Raw genomic sequence first — 19,372 nt, 5'->3', positions numbered from 1 at the left:
AGGGTAGGAGTGAGGCATGTGGGGAATGGGAATGCAATATGGAAGGGAGAACCGAACCAGAATACCAGGCATTGGTCTTGAAAATCTTCCTCCGGCCAGGCGCGGTGGCTCACGCCTGTAATCCCAGCACTTTGGGAGGCCGAGGTGGGCGGATCATGAGGTCAGGAGATCGAGACCATCCTGGCTAACACGGTGAAACCCCGTCTCTACTAAAAATACAAAAAATTAGCCAGGCGCGGTGGCGGGCGCCTGTAGTCCCAGCTACTCGGGAGGCTGAGGCAGGAGAAGGGCGGGAACCCAGGAGGCAGAGAGCTTGCAGTGAGCCGAAATCGCGCCACTGCACTCTGGCCTGGGTGAAAGAGCAAGACTCTGTCTCAAAAAAAAAAAAGAAAGAAAGAAAGAAAATCTTCCTCATCCAATATTTCCTTCCAGCCTCAATCCTAGAATATGCCTTCCCCAGCCTTCATCCTAGGAGAGGGTAGGAAAGGCCTAAGTTTGAGGGCATATTCTCCAAGAGCATGGCCCTTGTGAGACATACAGGGTTGAGGGGGAAGGAGGGGACAGAGGGACTTGAGATAGGTATTTGTGAAATGAGGAGAGAGAGAGATCCTTACCTCCATCAAAGGCCTGGAGTGGGCTGCTGGACTCTAGTGCTCCCTCTCAGGCCCTGTGGTGCCCTTAGCCTATTTCAAGGCTGCATCATACCTATGAAAAAATGAGTATAGCCATACCCTAACTCCACCTCTGGACAGTTCTGCCTCCCTTCCATGCTCTGTATGGCCAGAGTTCAGGGTGAGTGATTAAGGGGCCCAACCAGGGGTTCAGAGACATTCTGACTGGTAGCACTTTCACAGGGGTATACTGTGAATGGATAGGCTGAAGGAGATTGGATATCCATCTTGTGAACTAACTGCTTTTCCACTCCTGTGCCTCAGTTTCTCCTGTGGCTTCCTGTACCTGGAGGGGTGAATCCGTGGGAAGGAAAGCAGCTCCTCCGAAAGCACGTGATAGGATCCAAGGTGTGATAATTATAACACAGGATGCTCCCCCTCCCATTCCCGCTGGCCCTACTCCACCCCTGCCACAGTGGATCTCAAAGCATCATCTGGGTGGGGCTGTTCCCCTGGCACAGGTGGGGACCTGAAGAAGGGAAGGGGTTGGAGGTGGAGAGAAACTGGGGAATTCTGGCATCCGGCCTGGCCTTTAAGGGCCTCTGACCTGCAGGAAATAGCCCCTGAAGAAGAGGTCACTGCCGTGGTCATTGCTGACAGTTGGCATCTAGAGCCAGAGTTGGGGTCATAGTCCAGCGACAGGAGTAAAGTCCAGGTCACAACCCCAGTTCAGGATAGTAACTCACGGCCAGTCAGGATCTCTGCTTTACTGACCCTACTTCACCACCCTTTCCATCCGGACAACTCATTTATTCAGAAATGCATGCCTTCACCAAAATGTAGTCAGTTCCCATGAAATTCTGTGGCCTGTCCTAGCATGGAAGACTGAGATAAGATTATAAAACAAGCCCACCTTTCAAGGAGTTCACAGGCTACAACTCTTGCCCTGTCCCGCAATTTAATACATTTACTGAATCCCTGGCACACAGCAGGCCTCAATCAATGTTTTTTTGACTTGAAGCTTGCAATTTAGTTAAGGAGATAAGATGTGCACAAATTATGAGCACGTAAGCTATAATAAAAGGACTAGCAAAGGCTGAGGAAGAATAGAAGAAAGATTAATTTGGGGTGGGAGGAGCAGAGAAGGCTTCAAGAAGATGTGGCATTTGAGGTCAGCTTTGAAAGATGAATAAGAGTTTGACAGGTAGAGTTGGTGGGGATGGTGGTGGTAGAAAATCTACATAGAACAACTCTTCCTTACTGCTTCTTTATTCCTCCTTTCTGCCTTCTCCAGATGGAAGGGTCCTATTGCAAAACTTTAACCTATATTTTTTCTTCTCCCACGTCTATCTCTATATTTACCTGGTTTTGGTTTTAGCCCTAGTCTGCAAGTGATGTTGCCCCTCCCCTTCACTAAATTTTCAGTGGGCTCAGAATATGCCCTCTCCCTCTGGCTATCCCAGGGAGAGCAGTAAGGTTTTGTGTAACTTGGCGGTCACTTTTTCTGCATTCAGAATGGAAACACATGGTCTGACAAGGATGTATTTATAGGAATACAGGGCCAGAGTACTTGAAATTAAGATTGTCCTTGCAAAGTCCAGACATGTGGTCTTGTCCAGTGACCTTGGAGTAAACTGGGTAAAATGACCATGGAGAGGGTAGAGAGGAACCTCTCTCCATTCAAGTTGTGCTGCTGAGCTTTTGGGACTCCTGGCCAGGTAACAAGGTATTGAAGCTGAGAGAGGGCCCTGATAGGGAAGCCAGGAACCCCTAGGGCTAATTCCTTGGCCACTTCCTTGGCCTCTTCTATATGGAGTTGGAGTTAGAGGAGTTACGTAAGTTCTTTCTCAGGGGTCTTTGAACTACTTCCCTACCTCAGGGATAGAGGTGTCTGAGCAAACCATGAGACTAAGTTGTGTGTCCTCTGGCAAGTCCCTCCCCTTCTCTGGGCCTTGGTTTTCTCATCTCAAGAATGAAATATACAGCGCAGCACTGACAGACTCCTTCCTCAGTTCTGGCCTTCTCCGATTCTGTGGCTCCAAAGCTGAGACCCTCCAGGAGATCCGGGAACTTGTCAAGGCCCCCAAGAGGTAGCAAGGCTAGCTGGGGTGTGGGACGCTTGGGTTCCTTTCTACCCACAAGGGCCTTGCCCCTGCTCATCCTGGCCTGGCCTGGTGCCCTGGGCCTCCTTTAGCCCCGACCCTTGCCTCTCCCTTCATAGCCCCTTCCACATACTCGCAGGTAAAGCCTGGAGCTGAGGATGGGACCCCACCGACCCCACCCAGGTCCTTCCCTCCTTCCCTCCCTCCCTGGCGCCCATTAGCTAGCCCAGGCCATGGGGGCGGTGGCTGCTGAGTCTCCGTGCCAGGCCCAGCCCCCAGAGACGCACCTGTTCTGACCTGCTGAGCAGGTTCCCAGGTTTCTGCCGTCGTTGTTGGCCACAGCGTGGGAAGTAGCTCTGGGGGAGCTCGGAGCTCCCGATCACGGCTTCTTGGGGGTAGCTACGGCTGGGTGGGTAGAACGGGGCCGGAGCTGGGTCCCCTAGTGGAGACCCAAGTGCGAGAGGCAAGAACTCTGCAGCTTCCTGCCTTCTGGGTTAGTTCCTTATTCAAGTCTGCAGCCGGCTCCCAGGGAGATCTCGGTGGAACTTCAGAAACGCTGGGCAGTCTGCCTTTCAACCATGCGCCTGTCCCTGGGAGCCGAGATGTGGGGGCCTGAGGCCTGGCTGCTGCTGCTTCTACTGCTGGCATCATTTACAGGTAGGACTTGCCTGAACCATCAGGACACTTGCTTCTGAGCCCAACCTGGCACTGACACACATGCACAAACACATAGACACACACGCACGCACACACACACATTCTCCTTTCTTTGACTCTGAACTGAGGAGCCAGTCTCTCTCTCTCCTACCCCCAGCTTCCAGCAGTGCCCCCAGAAAAGCCAGTATAGCCCTTCCCCTTCATGTTTCCTCCCAGCCCCCAGGCCAGGTCACTATGTCTGGGGGTCACTAAGCCTTGCCTAGGCCTGAGCTGTCTTGGGAAATAGACATGGTGACCCAGTGCAGGTGGGCAGGCAGGTGGGACTTGTGAGGATCCTGTTCACCCCAGGGTTTCCTGGAGGTGCCTTGGCCTACCCCCTGGGCTCTGGAACGGCTGCCTGGAACTGGGGCTGACTCAGGGCTCAGCTGGTTTCTGCAGTCATCAGGGTGCAGGAAGCCTGATGCCCAGAGAGTGGATGGGGGATTTCTATTTCCTTCTCTTCTCTCCATGGCGTTCTAGAGCACCAGGACTGGGGCACCTGCTGGGGACTATAGGGAGAGCTGAGAGCGCCTGGCACTGACCCCTCCCTTTCCCTGGGCACAGTGTTAGGTGCCAGGGTGGTAATAAGGGGGTTTAGATGGGTGGGGGTCTAAGATAGGGAACCTTCTAGATAGGGTGTGGTCCTCATTTGTTCATCTCCTGTTCCCCCATTTTCTTAACTAGATGCCTTGTATTACTCCTCACCTCCTGTCTGTCTAATGCATATAGAGCAAATACGAATTATAGGAATGTATAATCTTCAGAGTGGAGGAGAGTGTGTGTGCGTGTGTGTGCACAGTGAGACCTCAGTGGGATTCCATAGGCTGTTCCTACGGTAATGAGTAACAGAAATATTTCTCCTTCAAAAGATAGGGCCAGATCTGGACAGGATAGTTTGATTCTCAGGCCCAGGAGCAGTAGCAAGGGAGCCTCTGTTGCCCAGCAAGATCTAGCAGTGATTCCCCTACCTCCATCTCCAGCCAAAGCTTTGAGGAGGGGAAAAAGGCCTAGATGTGTGGATTGGTGGAGGTATGGGCTGCTCCAACTCTGATTTTATTATAGGTCATGGGCCCAGCCTCCAGTCATAGGATACTGAGCTCCTACCCCTGCCATCCCCTCACAGTCCCCTACCACCTGTGTTTTAATTCCCATCTTCCAGATAATCCTTCTCACTTGTTTAGGTCAAAAAGGTGGAGCCTAGTTGCTGGAGTTGGGGCACCAGCAGTCACTTTCCTGTGGGATCTACCCACACCTAAAGAGTGGAGTCATGCCATCTCAGGACTTGGAAGAGATCAAAGAGATCACCACTCCAACTCTCTCATTTTACAGATGAAAAAACTGAGAGAGGCAAGTGAGATCTGCAAGATTACTCAATGTTAGGAGTAGACACACATGCACACACACAAACATCTCTTTCCTTTGACTCTGAACTGAGGAGCCAATCTCTCTCTCCCACCCCCAGCTTCCAGCAGTACCCCCAGAAGAGCCAGTGTAGCCCTTCCCTTTCATGGTCCCTCATAGCCCCCAGGCCAGGTCACTATGTCTGGAATCCCTGATTACCTCTGCTCAGTGTTAGGAACATAACCAGGGTTAGTGTCTTGGTGTTCTCACTCTAAGTTCATTGAAGAATAGTACATTTGAGTGCACACTGGGTACAGCCGGGGTACTAGATGCTGGAGATGCAATGGTGACTGCATTACATGGTTCTTGCCTTCCTTTTCCATGATGGCAAAACTGTTCTTACTAAGAGAAGCCCAGGGAAGGGGAAAGGAGACCCCCTTCTAGTTAGACCTCATGCAATGCCTGACAGTAAGGGAGGAAGCCTGGCTCCAGATTGCCGCAGGAAGCTGGTACCTGGTAGGAGGCCACTTTGCTGCTGCTGCAGCTACAACCTGCACAGAGCTGAGGTTGCTCTGGGGGCTGGAGACTCCTAGCCTGAGGATCAGATGGTCCTACCTCCACTACCACCCCCATTCTGGCTTTTCTGTGTGTAGACGCTCCTTAATGGCTCCCGGGAACCTGGAATGTTTCATGTCTCTGAAAAAATCCTTGGACTGGGAAGTCAGGAGTCTCGGGTCCAGATCCCGTTTCCGCTATTAATCTATTTGGTAATCTTGGGCAGCGATGAAACCAGACTTCAGTAGACCGAGAGCTAGGACCAGATGATCTCTATTGACCTTCCAGCTCTGAAATACGATGACTCTGTGATGGTCCAGACCTGGCTGAAGTGGGGTGCTGGGGTGTTGGAAGGGTCACTGGGTCTGGCTGTGGAGGTAGGAGGAGGAAAGGGTTCTGGTCCCATCTCTCAGAGGGTACCACAGTACCTTTCCCCAGGATACTGCCTTCCTGGCCCTACTGCAAATTCACCCCCCACCCAAATCCTGGGACATTAGAGCTCTGAGCCCCAGGGCCCTGCCCCACCCCTGACAGGGAAAGGAGCCCAGGCTTGGGAGGCGCCTCAGCACCACAGCTCTTTGTCTCTCCTTAATGGGTTGAGTTTCCGGGTGAGGTCTCCTCCCTTCTCCCTCCCCCATCTCTTGCCCTGGGGCTGAGGGACCCAAATCCACGAGACACCCCTCCCCCCTTTAGGATCCTAGTCCCTAGCTCTTTGTCGGGTTCAGGAGCTCTGCAGGACCAGAGGGCGAGTGGTGCTCTGCATTCTGAGGTCTGCCTTCTGGGGGTTAGGATCAGCTTTCTGTCTGAGGTTAGTTTCCTCGAAAGGGAGGGGCCCATCCTTACTTTTCTACTCCTGTTTACAGGGGGGGCAGGCCCTTTCCTATAGGACCTACCCAAACCCGGGGAAGCCAGCAAGGGAGGTGATGAGAACTGGGAGAATCCCAGGGAAGCCCTGTGACCCCAGTGACCTTGTTCCCACCCTAGTGTTTAAGGAGGCCGGGCCAAGGAGACCCTAGCTACAGAGATGAGGAGGTTAGAGTTCATGATTCCATCAGCCGGACCAGAGCCTCAGGATCTGGGGGTCCTCTAGGCAAAGTGAATGGGGATTAGCTACTTTGGGGCAAAAGCCCAGTGAGGAGAGAATGATTGGATGTTCTAGTCTGCAAAAACTTGCACTTGTTCTGACCGAAGTCTAGGCAGAGAGAAGGGATGGAGGTGATGCGGGAAACGAAGTCAGAAGGGAAGGGAGTAGAGAAGCCTAGGGTCTTAATTTGGGAAGAGAATCTAAATGAGGAGGGGGCCAGGCTTGGTGGCTCATGCCTATAATCCCAGCACTTTGGGAGGCCAAGGCAGGTGAATCCCTTGAGGCCAGGAGTTTGAGACCAGCCTGGGCAACACGGCAAAACCCCGTCTCTACAAAAAATAAAAAAGTTAGCCAGGCATGGTGGCATACCTGTGGTCCCAGCTACTTGGGAGGATTGCCTGAATCCAAGGAGATTGAGGTTGCAGTGAGCCATGATCGCGCCACTACACTCTAGCCTGGGTGACAGAGTGAGACTCTATGTCAAAAAAAAAAAAAGAGGAGGTGAAGTTCAGAACTGGGGAGGCATCTGCCATGCCTCCTGAAGGAAGGCTGTGGAGAAGGCGGCTGAGGTCACTCTTTCACTGGAACAGGCAGCCTCTGGCCTCAAGAGATTTTCTCATAGTTTTCTGGCCACCCCCACCCCCTTCCCTCTAAATCTGGTGTGTCTTGAGAGCTGGAGTTGAGGCTGTGATTTGGGATGGGGCAGAGCTGGCCATGGTGGGTGGAGGGGCAGTGCGGAGCAGGGGTTAGGATCTCAGGAGTTTGGGAGAAGCTGAATCCTGGTTCTCCCACCCACAGTGTGGCTGTTGTGGTGACTCAGCCAGGCTCAGACTCTGGCTCCGGGGGGTTTAGGGGACTTATCTGTGCTGGGAGCTGTGTCTGGGCCAGAGTGGGGCTGCCTCAAGGCCTGTCCTCCCCATTGTTCTCATCTCCCTTTGTGATTGTGTGGCCCCCCTCCCCAGACACTAATCTGTGGGTGGGCGTTTTGCCCAGGCTGGGAAGCTCTCACTAAGCTGGGGGGCTTAGGACAATGGGGGGTAAGTGAGGGAGGTGGATGAAGGCGGAGAGGGAATCTTCTGGTTTTTAAAGTTCCTTAGCACTCCAAGGCCAAGGTTATGGGGGAAAGAGTGGATGGTAGGGGTTTGCTGGGTTGTCTGTGTCACCTGTCCTGGATGGGGAGCTTTGGTGCGTCCCTCCCAGGTCCTTTCTCACTCCAAACTCACCCACATACTCCAGCTCTCAGGTGGAGGTTGTTGCTGTCAGGTAAGGGGAGGCAGGAGTTAACAAAGGAGCATGAGACCCTAGACAGCCTGGACCCCTCCCCCTAGCCCCAGGCAGAATTCCCCTCACCCCCCCCAAACCCACACCAGACAACCCTTACCCAGGCCTGGAGCCAGAGCTGGTTTTTCTGGTGGTGGCAGCAGCAGAGCCCTGACAGAGATTCCCAGGGAGAGGCCTCCTTGAGGGGCCAGAGCTGCTGAGGAGCCCAGGGGAGTGGCTGGGGGTAGTGGTGAGAAGGGTGGGAGTCCTTTTAGTAGGAACCTGAGGAGCAAGGGGAGAGGGAACATTTGTTTTGTTCTGCTGGGGAGTCCTTAATGGCAAGTTCCCATCACCTGGAGGGACAGTGACCTCATCTCTGGGTACTTCCACTTTGAGCCTGAGATGAATATGTCTTCAGGTCTTGGGGTAAGGTGGGGAAGGATGCTGGGGGTAACATTCCAGGCAGGATGCAGAGGCAAAGGCTACAGCCACATACCACTGACCAATGGCAGCTGAGACAGAGAGACATGTGGAAGCCAAGATAAACCGACAGCAAAGTATTTACTATGTGTGCAGAGTTCCGCGAGACAAGAATGCACTCCATGCATACAGAGGGTGTGACACGCACACGGAATCATGTGCACACACATTCACACATACTGATACACAGCTCTTCCCTCTGGACACAGACAAGTACGTACGTATATGCCCCTAAGATAAGATATGAAAACATATATGTGCCAAACACCCACCAGTTTATGCAAGGCGATAGCCTCACATGCGTTTGAACCAGCACTAAGACTGGCCAGGCCCTTAGCCACAGCTCCCCATACACAAAAAACTCATACTTACTCCCTTCCTCCTTCTCACAGACCCACCTTTAGGATCCCCTACATTCACACCTGTAAGTCCCAGCAGGGAATACTGATGGAGAAAGGCCCCTCATAAAGAAAAGATACTTCCTTAAAGATGCTCTTGATGGCTGGGTGTCAGCAAGTGCCAGCCTCAGTTTCCCCTCCTGAGATCAGAGGCCAGGCTCACATAGAAAGGAAAGTTGAGACTCAGGCATAGGGTGGGGAACAGCCAGCCAGCCCAAACCTGGAATGGAGGGCCTGTCTGGGAGCGGGCGGGGTACACAAAGGGCTGGGCTCCAAAGAGGCCCGTGGGGGCCTGGCCAGGGTGGGGGAGGCCAAGGGCAGGGATCCCGTCTGGCCAGTTGGGCCTGTTCTCTCCCTTGCGCAAGGTGGTGGTGGCTGTGGCTAGGCTTGCTGCTGTGAGGCAGCTTCTGAGTCACCAAGGCTCCTGACCAGCGTCCTGGTGCTCCAGGGAGGAGGGGTGAGAGGGTCAGAGGGAGGAGTGTCCAACCAGCCGGAGTCCACCAGCCTCAGTAAACAATTTGCAACAGAAGGGTCTGTGGGCTTGGCCTGGTCTGGCCACCACATGCCCGCAAGGTGAACTCACCAGGCAAGCAATGTGTCTCCTTTGGTCTGATGACATCATCATGCTGACGCCAGGCTGACACTGGGTGGAGGAGAGAAGGAGGAGGCAGTCCTGGCCTGCCCTGGCCTGGAAACCTGGACTTCTGGGTCTGTTTAGCCAAGGACAGGGATTCTAGGGCCCAAATTCTATTTTCTCTTCTCTTGTACCCTAGGGTGGTAGGGGGGTACGCAGCTGGAGGAGGGTGTTGCCTCAGGCTCAGATGTTCCTACTAAATAGTGGATTTAGAACAATGAGGATCTGTGGGAGATATCCAGAAGGGAATTTCCTGTTTTACTGGGTTCCTCGGTCTGTGAAGCTTCAGTTTGTCCCCTAGGGGTGGGGATCGTGGACTCACAGGTGAGAACATGGAGGATTGAGATTCAGGCATGCGCTGGGTATCTAATGCCTGCTGTACCCTAAGAAGGTATTTTCCAAGGGAAATATAGGTGATTAGTGGTGGGGAGGCAGCAGGTGGTTGGCTAGTATAGGAATAGGGGTGGAAAATATGCCATCTGATATTGTCTCAGAAATAGTCTTTAGAAAGGTTTGAGTGTCCTAATGGGGCAGGTCTTGGGATCCCTGTGACCTTCACAGACACCAGCGTTTGAAGCAGAGGATATGTTGTGCTGGAGATCCCCTACCCAAGCTCACTCACAGCCCTTCCTTGGCAGCCCTGTTCTTTCCAGTGCCAGGAGGAGAAGAAGCCTGGGAGGGGTGCGGGTGGTTAGCTGGACTCCCAGGCTGGGCTGGGTGGGACCAACATTAGCTTACGCAGGTCAGGGCCCTGGTATCTGGCCCTGCAGGTCTATCCTGTCCCATCTGGGCCCTCTCAGCACCCAACAGCATCCTTCTTCCCTCTCCTTCTGGTAGCAGGGCCACAGGAACCCCTTCCTGTGCTCTATGTGCTGCCTCACTAAAACTCTCTGATCCATTCTGGTGGGGCTTCATTTCCTCCCTCCATGCCTGCCTCCTTCCAACCCTATTTTTTTCCTCTGTCCAGTCTGGAGGTGCTCCCTTTGGCAGTGAACCCAATTAGCTAGCCCAGCCTATCCTGCCTCCACCCCAAGATTACCATGTAATGTTCCTCCCTGGCCTGTCCAATGCTTGTTCCTCCTCATTTTTTGGGGGGGGGATGGCATCTCGCTTTGTTGCCCAAGCTGGAGGTCAGTGGCATGATCTTAGCTCACTGCAACCTCCATCTCTTGGGTTCACCAATTCTCCTGCCTCAGCCTCCCGAGTAGTCAGGACTACAGGCGCTCGCCACTACACCCATCTAATTTTTTTATTTTTAGTAGAGACAGGGTTTCACCATGTTGGCCAGGCTGGTCTCAAACTCCTGACCTCAGGTGATCTGCCTGCCTCAGCTTCCCAAAGTGCTGGGATTAGGGTGTGAGCCACTGTGCCCAGCCTGTTCCTCCTCATTCTATACTTACCTTCTGTCTCTCTCATTTATTAATTCACCCATTCATTCATTCACTTGGTCAATAAATGTTGACGGAACCCACATACCACTGGGCACTAAATCAGAAACAATGGTTCCATATGTGATGTGAGGCCCAGAAAATAGGGATAAAGTGCTGTGACAGGAGTGAAAGCAGGGTGCTGGGGAGCACAGAGGAAGGGCACCTAATGCTGCCTGGGGTGGGGGTGGGAGGAGGGAGGACTCCTGCTGGAAATGATGTCTAAGCAGAGTCTTAAATGATGAGTAGGCGCTACCAGACATAGGGAGGAGGCATTCCAGGCAGGGGGTACAGTGTGAGCAGAGGTGAGGAACAACAAGGTGTGTGGCTTGCTGGGCAGAGGCAGGGACAACACACTGTTGGGGGTTGCTGGGGCACGCATTGCAAGGCAAGGAGCTCCCGCCATCCCAGCATGTTCCTTTGCTCCGCCCCCAGGCCCCAATGCCCATATTTCACTTTTGATTCCATGACTCCAAATTTATTTTCTTCCCAACAATGAACATCCTCAGGCCCTGTCTCCCTCATAAGTTACTCATCCTAGAAATTTAGGAGCTGCCTTTGAGTCCTTCCTCTCCTTCATCTCTCTTTCTGGTCAGTGACCAAATCCCTGTCAAATCTCCCCCTGGAACTGTCCCCTCCTCTCCACCCTAGCGCTACTGCACCCAGGCTGCAGCTGCAGCCTTCAGTGACTGCCCCTCACCACTTGCTCACGGCACTCCCTGGCTAAGGAACCTTCAGTGACTCCCCATTTCCTCTTGATCAAGTCTGAATTCCTTTGCTGGTATGGAAGTTCCCCAGTGATTTGGCCCCACCCAGCCCAAACCATATTTTCCACTCCTGCTCAACACACACACCCTGTCTTAGGCTGGGTCCTCTCCTCTTTGCTTCCTAAACAAGCCACCTTCTCCATCTCCTTGGTGTTTGCTCACCGTGGTCCCTGACTTAGAATGCCTTTCTAGGCCTCTCTCCCTCCTAATCCTACCCAACTCATGTATGGGGCCCTCCCAAATGATTCAGTCCCATAGTGATTGCCCCATCCCACGGTTGGCCTGTAACACACCCCTGAGCACTAAATCAGAAACCATCATCACATGTTTCCATATGTGTCTCCATATGTATCTCTTGCTCCTGAGCAGAACTCAAGTCCCATGAGAGCAGGGAGTGGATCCTTATTTGCAGATAAGGTAACATGATGGATAGCTCTGATTCCAGAATCCCTGAGGGCTTCATTAATATGCAAAATACTAGTCCTTTGTACTAGCCCTTTGTCCCTTGTCCTCCGATTCTGGCTTACAATTCTGACCCGGTTGCTGTGTGTCTGCCCTGATCTCATCTCTCTGGGCCTCTGACCTGGGCCCTTTCTGTCTTTAGTGGCTTGCTCATTCCTGCCTCTGAGCCTTGGTTCATGCCTTTCCTCCCACATGGAACACTTCCTGCGCTATGGGAATCCAGGTATCTCATCTTCAAGCCATGAAAAGAATGTTCCAAAGGGCCTACTGAATAGACCCTTCCTACCCTATGTGCCCCATTCCAGACACCAACAGTTTTGGATTGTTGCCGTGGCTCCCGGCCACATTTTCTGAAACTATCTACTTTTTCCTGGTTGGTGGGTTGAACCTCCTCTGAAAGTTTGTTCATGGCTTTCCCTGTTTCTTTGCGCATAAATTCCATTTCCCTGATGACTGTGAGCTCCCTGAGGGCAGAGGCTGGGTCTTCCTGTTCTGTTACAGCCTCCCACCTTGCAACTGCTCAGGGTACAATCCTAGGCTGCAAGAGGGTGTGAGTCTTCCATAAATTGTCTGTGTGGCCTTAGGCAAGCCACTTCCTCTCTCTGGGTCTCAGTTTCCTCATCTGTTAAATGGTGATAATAACGCCTATCTCTTGGGAATGTTTTGTAGATTTAATAAGGTAATGAACTGAATGTGCTTTGCAAGCACAAAATGCTCCAGGAGTTCCGGCCACCTTTGCTGTCATTATCATTATGACTGTGCTCCCCCAGCTCTGGCAGCACCCCGAATGGTGGCTGTCCTTCTCTGCCCCCTGCAGGCCGGTGCCCCGCGGGTGAGCTGGAGACCTCAGACGTGGTAACTGTGGTGCTGGGCCAGGACGCAAAACTACCCTGCTTCTACCGAGGGGACTCCGGCGAGCAAGTGGGGCAAGTGGCATGGGCTCGGGTGGACGCGGGCGAAGGCGCCCAGGAACTAGCGCTACTGCACTCCAAATACGGGCTTCATGTGAGCCCGGCTTACGAGGGCCGCGTGGAGCAGCCGCCGCCCCCACGCGACCCCCTGGACGGCTCAGTGCTCCTGCGCAACGCAGTGCAGGCAGACGAGGGCGAGTATGAGTGCCGGGTCAGCACCTTCCCCGCCGGCAGCTTCCAGGCGCGGCTGCGGCTCCGAGTGCTGGGTAAGTGGGGATCTCTGGGTATGGTCTGAGCTGCTGTGGATGCAGGGGGAAGCAGAGATGAGGACTGCAGAGATGGATGAGGCAGAGGTAGAACAGGAATAAAAAGTGGGGTCATGTTCAGGTGAGGGAGCTTCATGCAGCTAGCTATCCTCGCACCCAATCCAGAAATTCTCTCCAAGTAACCCCAAAAGCTGGGGAAGAATCCATTTATTAGGAATTTCTTCCTTCCGACGACATGAAACTCCCTCTGTTACTTTTGCCCTGTGGCAATATGGCACTGGCTTATTCTCTTTTCTGCACAACCACCTTTCCAAAAGCAGAGGCCCTTTGTCATGCCCCACCCAAATCTACTCTTCTCCAAGCTAAACTTACTGGACCCTGACACAGTTCCACCAAAGACAGTTTCTAAGCCTCTTTCACCATCCTGTGCTCCATGGTATTTTTTACAATGTGGGTCCTGAATGCGGACACAGGCCCAGCTATAGTGTGGCCATACACGACCAGTGGGGCTAATACCTTCCTTGATATGGACCTTCAGTGAATGTGGTCTGAGATCACAACCACTTTTTTTATTTTTTGAGACAGAGTCTCACTCTGTCGCCCAGGCTGGAGTGCAGTGGTGCGATCTCAGCTCACTGCAAGCTCCGCCTTCCGGGTTCACGCCATTCTCCTGCCTCAGCCTCCCGAGTAGCTGCGTCTACAGGCGGCCACCACCACGCCCAGCTAATTTTTTTGTATTTTTAGTAGAGACAAGGTTTCACCGTGTTAGCCAGGATGGTCTCCATCTCCTGACCTCGTGATCCGCTCGTCTTGGCCTCCCAAAGTGCTGGGATTACAGGCGTGAGCCACCGCGCCGGGCCACATGCACTTTTTAAACCATCACTTTATATTGTGGGCACTTGTGGTGAACTCTGGACTTATGGTCAAGTTAAGTCTTTTCCATTCTGTGTTAATATTTTGACGGTAAAAATAAAGGTTTTTGGCTGGGTGAGGTGGCTCACACCCTGTAATCCCAGCACTTTGGGAGGCTGAGGTGGGCAGATCACCTGAGGTCAGGAGTTTGAGACCAGCTTGGCCAACATGGTGAAACCCCATCTCTACTAAAAATACACAAATCAGCTGGGTGTGGTGGTGCACACCTGTAATCCCAGCTACTTAGGAGGCTGAGGCAGGAGAATTCCTTGAACCCGGGAGGCGGAGGTTGCAGTGAGCCGAGATCGTGCCACTGCACTCCAGCCTGAGCGTTAGCGGGAGACTCAGTCTCAAAAGTAAATAAATAAATAAATAAATAAATAAATAAAATAAAGGTTTTTATAGTTTCCCTTTATTCACATATGAGTTAATAACATCAGCCTTGGAGTAAAAATAAAAACCCAAGTGTAAATCTAGGCTTTGTCACCTAATAGCTGATGACTTGGGATAGTCAGTTAACTTCCTTGTGCTTTGGTTTCCTCATTTGGAAAATAGAGATAATAATACCTAACTCACTGTTTGTTGACAGAATTTGAGATAACATTTATAAGGTATTTAGCATAATAGTTGACACATAGTAAATACTTACTAGATGGTGGTTATTATTAGGTAGATGATATCTGGTTAGGTTTTTAATTACTTCATTATTTTTATTTTTTAAAATGACCTATGTCCATTGTAAAAAATTCACGCAGTAGAGAAGGATACAAAGTCACCTGAATTTCTACCATTCATCTGCGTCTCCATGAAATAAGAGAAGGAAAGGGGGCCTGAAAGTTTGTACTTGCGCAAGACTGAAATGCGATGAGTGGAGGCCTCCTGACAGGGATTGTGCAGACCCGTGACCCCTGCCTTTCCCCATTTGCAGTGCCTCCCCTGCCCTCACTGAATCCTGGTCCAGCACTAGAAGAGGGCCAGGGCCTGACCCTGGCAGCCTCCTGCACAGCTGAGGGCAGCCCAGCCCCCAGCGTGACCTGGGACACGGAGGTCAAAGGCACAACATCCAGCCGTTCCTTCAAGCACTCCCGCTCTGCTGCCGTCACCTCAGAGTTCCACCTGGTGCCTAGCCGCAGCATGAATGGGCAGCCACTGACTTGTGTGGTGTCTCATCCTGGCCTGCTCCAGGACCAAAGGATCACCCACATCCTCCACGTGTCCTGTAAGTACTTGGATGCTTGGGTAGGGAGGCCCAAGGAGTTCTTAGCAGATAGGTGAGATGCCATAGGTCCCTGAGCCATGCCAGGCTGGCCAGCCTGGGTCCTGGAGGCTATAGTATGTGACAGAGCACTAGTCCAAATGTGGAAGACCTGGAGTCCGATCCCAGAGGATAGACCTCTCTGAGCTTCTGTGTCCTTATCTTTACAAAGGAGATTGCCTTGTTTCACAGGGTTATTGGGAGAATCAATTATAAACATGTAATTGAAAGCACTTTCTAAAATATTAGTTTAGGATTTGGAAATAGATAAACTTAGACAAGCCCTAGTTCTACTTAGCAGCTGTTATTCAATCTTGTTAGGCTTCATTTTCTTCATCAGCAAAATGAGTATAATTATTTATAACTCTTACCAACTTTAGAGGGTTTTGATGGGAAATAGAAACTATGAACGCAGAGCAACTCACACAGTGCTTAGCGCATGGAAGGCGCTTGGTAAATGGTAGATATTGTTTTCCCAGTGTTAGATTTCAAGCCTCTGGAGAGGATAAGACTGTTTTCAGCATTTGGCTTAAAGTAGGTCCTCAACAAATGTTTTTTGAAGAAATGAATGAACTAGTAGGATTGTTACACCTTTGAAGAATCAGGCAACATTTATTTAGCACCTGTTCTATGACTAGCACTATGCTAGGCAACACAGGACATCCAGAAAATGTTTGATGGATCACTACCTTGAGAGACTTCTGGTCTCATTGTACAGGTAAACCAATATAAACTCTCTGAGCTTAGAGAGGGGAGGGAACAGTATGGCCAGGAGCTGTCAGCAGGGTGGGGCTGAGCTAGGTTTGGCAGCAGATGAGCAGGATGGAGAAGGGCAAGGGGAGGGTATTTCAGGCAGGGTGGGGTGGGGACAGGGCACTTTGAGGCACCACATGATCAAAGGCATCATTCCCATTCTTTCTCCTCCCACTTCCCCTTCCAGTCCTTGCTGAGGCCTCTGTGAGGGGCCTTGAAGACCAAAATCTGTGGCACGTTGGCAGAGAAGGAGCTATGCTCAAGTGCCTGAGTGAAGGGCAGCCCCCTCCCTCATACAACTGGACACGGTAAGGGCCCAAGCCTGGGGAAGGCTTAACTTGAGACTAGGTTCCTCCCCTCTCAGGGCCAGGATATACCACTATGGAATGAGACAATATATTCTGAGCCCCCAAATACGTTGGGGTATGTGTTCAGATCTCTTGTATTATTATACTCATTATACAAGAACACAAATATTATTGGTTTGCCCAGGGAATCTAAGATACATGGTCATTAGTAGGGAATAAATGGATAAGCCCTTAAATATTTTGTCTTTTATTTTATTTATTTTAGTTTTGAGACAGAGTCTCGCTCTGTCTCCAGGCTGGAGTGCATGGCATGATCTCAGCTCACTGAAACCCCCGCCTCCTGGGTTCAAGCAGTTCTCCTGCCTCAGCCTCCCGAGTAGCTGGGATTACAGGCACGCACCACCCCCCCTGCCCCCAGCTAATTTTTGTATTTTTAGTAGAGACAGGCTTTCACCATGTTGGCCAGGCTGGTCTCGATCTCTAGACCTCATGATCTGCCCACCCTGGCCTCCCAAAGTTCTGGGATTACAGGCATGAGCCACCGTGCCCGGCCCTTGTCTTTTATTTTTATTTTTTTGAGATGGAGTTTCGCTCTGTTGCCCAGGGTGCAGTGCAGTGGTGCGATCTTGGCTCACTGCAACCTCTGCCTGCCGGTTCAAGAGATTCTCCTGCCTCAGCCTCCCAAGTATCTGGGATTACGGGTGTGTGCCAGCATGCCCAGCTAGTTTTTTGTATTTTTAGTAGAGATAGGCTTTCACCACGTTGACCACGCCGGTCTCGAACTCCTGACCTCAGGTGATCTTCCCGCCTCAGCCTCCCAAAGTGCTGGGATTATAGTCGTGAGCCACCATGCCCGGCCTTGTCTAACTTTTAAATTGTGAAATATAACACAATATTTCGATATTAATATTTTATCTATTTATGTGAGTGCATAAAATGCACAAGACAGCTGTGTCTTTTTCTAATTGTTGTTAAGCCAACACTCCTATAACCACCACAATATTGCTACCACCTCAAAAACACCCACTACCTCCAGTTCCCTCAAGGCATCCTTGGCCTTTTTCCAAGGTCTGAAATATCTAGAGAGTCAGGGAGAGGTTGGGTACACATGTGTGTGAGCCCATGATGGGCATGTTCTCACATGTGAGCATATGAGCGATGCATGTGGCCTTGTGCCTGGGGCTATGTTTGTGTATCCTGCCATGCAACATCACGGGTGTTGGAGCAGGCAGTCACATTTTCCAATTACCTCTACACCCAGCTAGGAGTGGAGTGTCCTGTTGTGTGGACTTTATAACATGTGTACCTGGTATCTAGTGTTGGATGACGTGATGCCTGTGGAAGCATGTGGGATGGCACACGTGTGGATCATCCCCGGGTGTGTGTGTGGGGTGCCCAGGTCAGGCTGGGCAGCAGGGAGAAAGGACCTCTGCCTAGACCTGCCTGGTGGAGGGAGGGGCACCGTGGGAACAGCCGGCGGCTCTGGGTGACGTCATGGGGGTGGAGGGTGGAGAGCTGTCTGGACACGTTGGGTGGTGGTGGCTTCAGCCCTTCCCGGCTAGCACCCTTCAGCTTCCCTGTCTTCCAGGCTGGATGGGCCTCTGCCCAGTGGGGTACGAGTGGATGGGGACACTTTGGGCTTTCCCCCACTGACCACTGAGCACAGCGGCATCTACGTCTGCCATGTCAGCAATGAGTTCTCCGCGAGGGATTCTCAGGTCACTGTGGATGTTCTTGGTAAGCACTGGGGCAGAAGGGACAAGGGACCTGGGCCAAGGGGCTTGGTGGGGGCAGCAGGAAGCAAGACAGAGACAGTGAATTGGGAAAGTGTTTATTCAGAGGGGGCTGGGCTGCGTGTCTTGCAGAGAATCAAACTGAGGTGTGGTTTTAGATGTTTTGCGGGGGAGCTGTGAGGTCTGGGGTGGGTTGTGGCTGCAGGCTTCCACCTCAGACAGTGGCCTGTCTCCAGCAGACCCCCAGGAAGACTCTGGGAAGCAGGTGGACCTAGTATCAGCCTCCGTGGTGGTGGTGGGTGTGATCGCTGCGCTCTTGTTCTGCCTTCTGGTGGTGGTGGTGGTACTCATGTCCCGATACCATCAGCGCAAGGCCCAGCAGATGACCCAGAAATAGTGAGTACTGGGCACTCCTGGGTGGGTAGAACTAAGCTGGGAACAAAGAGGAGGATAGCAGGAGGTGGGCCAGGACCGAGGAGACTGGGTGGGCTGAAAACTGAGGAGTTTCAGACTAGAGGTGGGGTCTTTCCTGGGCTGAGAAGGAGCTAAGGGTCTGGAGCACAGATGGAGCACTCAATCCTTCCACCTTAGTGAGGGTCAGATCCATGTGCCTGGATGTTGCCAAGTATGCACACGCACACAGCACACACATGCTCTTCAGCCGCACTGCCACCTGCAGCCACACACTCACACTTGCAGGGCCAGCACGGCACCCACACCCTCCAGGCCTGTTTCACTAGGCTCAGCCAGGATAGGCTCACCTAGGGAGGCTGCCACTACCCTCAGCTCCTGACAAGGGTGTGTCTTTCCCAGTGAGGAGGAGCTGACCCTGACCAGGGAGAACTCCATCCGGAGGCTGCATTCCCATCACACGGACCCCAGGAGCCAGGTGTGTGCCAAGGTTGGGTGTATGCATGCAGGGGTGTGGTCGCATTGGGGTCTGCTTGTGCCTGGGCCCCTCTGCAGACCAGGAGCACAGCTCTCTGCTGGGTCAGCCACTGACTCACAGCTGGGGCTGGCCGGGGTAGAGTTGAGAGGGTGTAGCTGCTTTGGGTCTGCTAGGGCTGCTCCAGAAGGCCCCCTTAAGCATTGGCCTAGGGCCTTCTCTGGGAAGCCACCATCAGTTCTGCTTCCAGGGTGGGTTTGTGGTCGCAGTGGGGAAATGAGAATGTTTGTTTCCAGGAGAGAATGGGCCTGTTGGGTTGGGGGACAGGCAAGTAGGGAGGAGGCTGGTGGAGGACAAGAGGGGAAGAGGCTGAGGGGAGGAGGCTGAGCCCTGTTCTAACTGCCCCGTGTCTGGGCCCTGCAGCCGGAGGAGAGTGTAGGGCTGAGAGCCGAGGGCCACCCTGATAGTCTCAAGGACAACAGTAGCTGCTCTGTGATGGTGAGGCCCCCGGCCCCACCGGTGTCCCCACCA

The 19,372-nt window shown here is 52.4% G+C and overlaps 1 protein-coding gene and 1 long non-coding RNA gene across 3 annotated transcripts in view; one reads left to right on the top strand and one right to left on the bottom strand.

The window, feature by feature from the left end:
• Positions 1–1,864: 1,864 nt before the first annotated feature.
• On the bottom strand, positions 1,865–8,754 carry LOC134734490 (uncharacterized). 2 transcript variants are annotated; one of them, XR_010117612.1, is made up of 4 exons: positions 8,502–8,754; positions 7,771–7,931; positions 7,553–7,645; positions 1,865–5,674 (listed from the first exon to the last, which is right to left on the bottom strand). It is a non-coding gene; the product is annotated as an uncharacterized lncRNA (long non-coding RNA). The 2 variants fall into 2 exon arrangements; XR_010117611.1 differs by having other exon boundaries at positions 7,771–8,754.
• Positions 3,036–19,372, top strand: part of NECTIN4 (nectin cell adhesion molecule 4) — an 18,530-nt gene continuing 2,193 nt past the window's right edge. Inside the window, exons 1-8 of the mRNA XM_063627047.1 lie at positions 3,036–3,370; positions 12,635–12,994; positions 14,835–15,125; positions 16,102–16,222; positions 17,811–17,959; positions 18,195–18,351; positions 18,769–18,844; positions 19,265–19,339. Coding sequence (XP_063483117.1) covers positions 3,292–3,370; positions 12,635–12,994; positions 14,835–15,125; positions 16,102–16,222; positions 17,811–17,959; positions 18,195–18,351; positions 18,769–18,844; positions 19,265–19,339 — 1,308 coding nt within the window. The 5' untranslated portion in view covers positions 3,036–3,291. The remainder of the gene's footprint in view (positions 3,371–12,634; positions 12,995–14,834; positions 15,126–16,101; positions 16,223–17,810; positions 17,960–18,194; positions 18,352–18,768; positions 18,845–19,264; positions 19,340–19,372) is intronic.

Source organism: Symphalangus syndactylus, chromosome 12 (assembly GCF_028878055.3).
Source record: "Symphalangus syndactylus isolate Jambi chromosome 12, NHGRI_mSymSyn1-v2.1_pri, whole genome shotgun sequence".
Classification (NCBI taxonomy): domain Eukaryota; kingdom Metazoa; phylum Chordata; class Mammalia; order Primates; family Hylobatidae; genus Symphalangus; species Symphalangus syndactylus.
The sequence above is the reverse complement of the archived record's forward strand: the minus strand, read 5'-3'. Positions and strand labels throughout refer to the sequence as shown.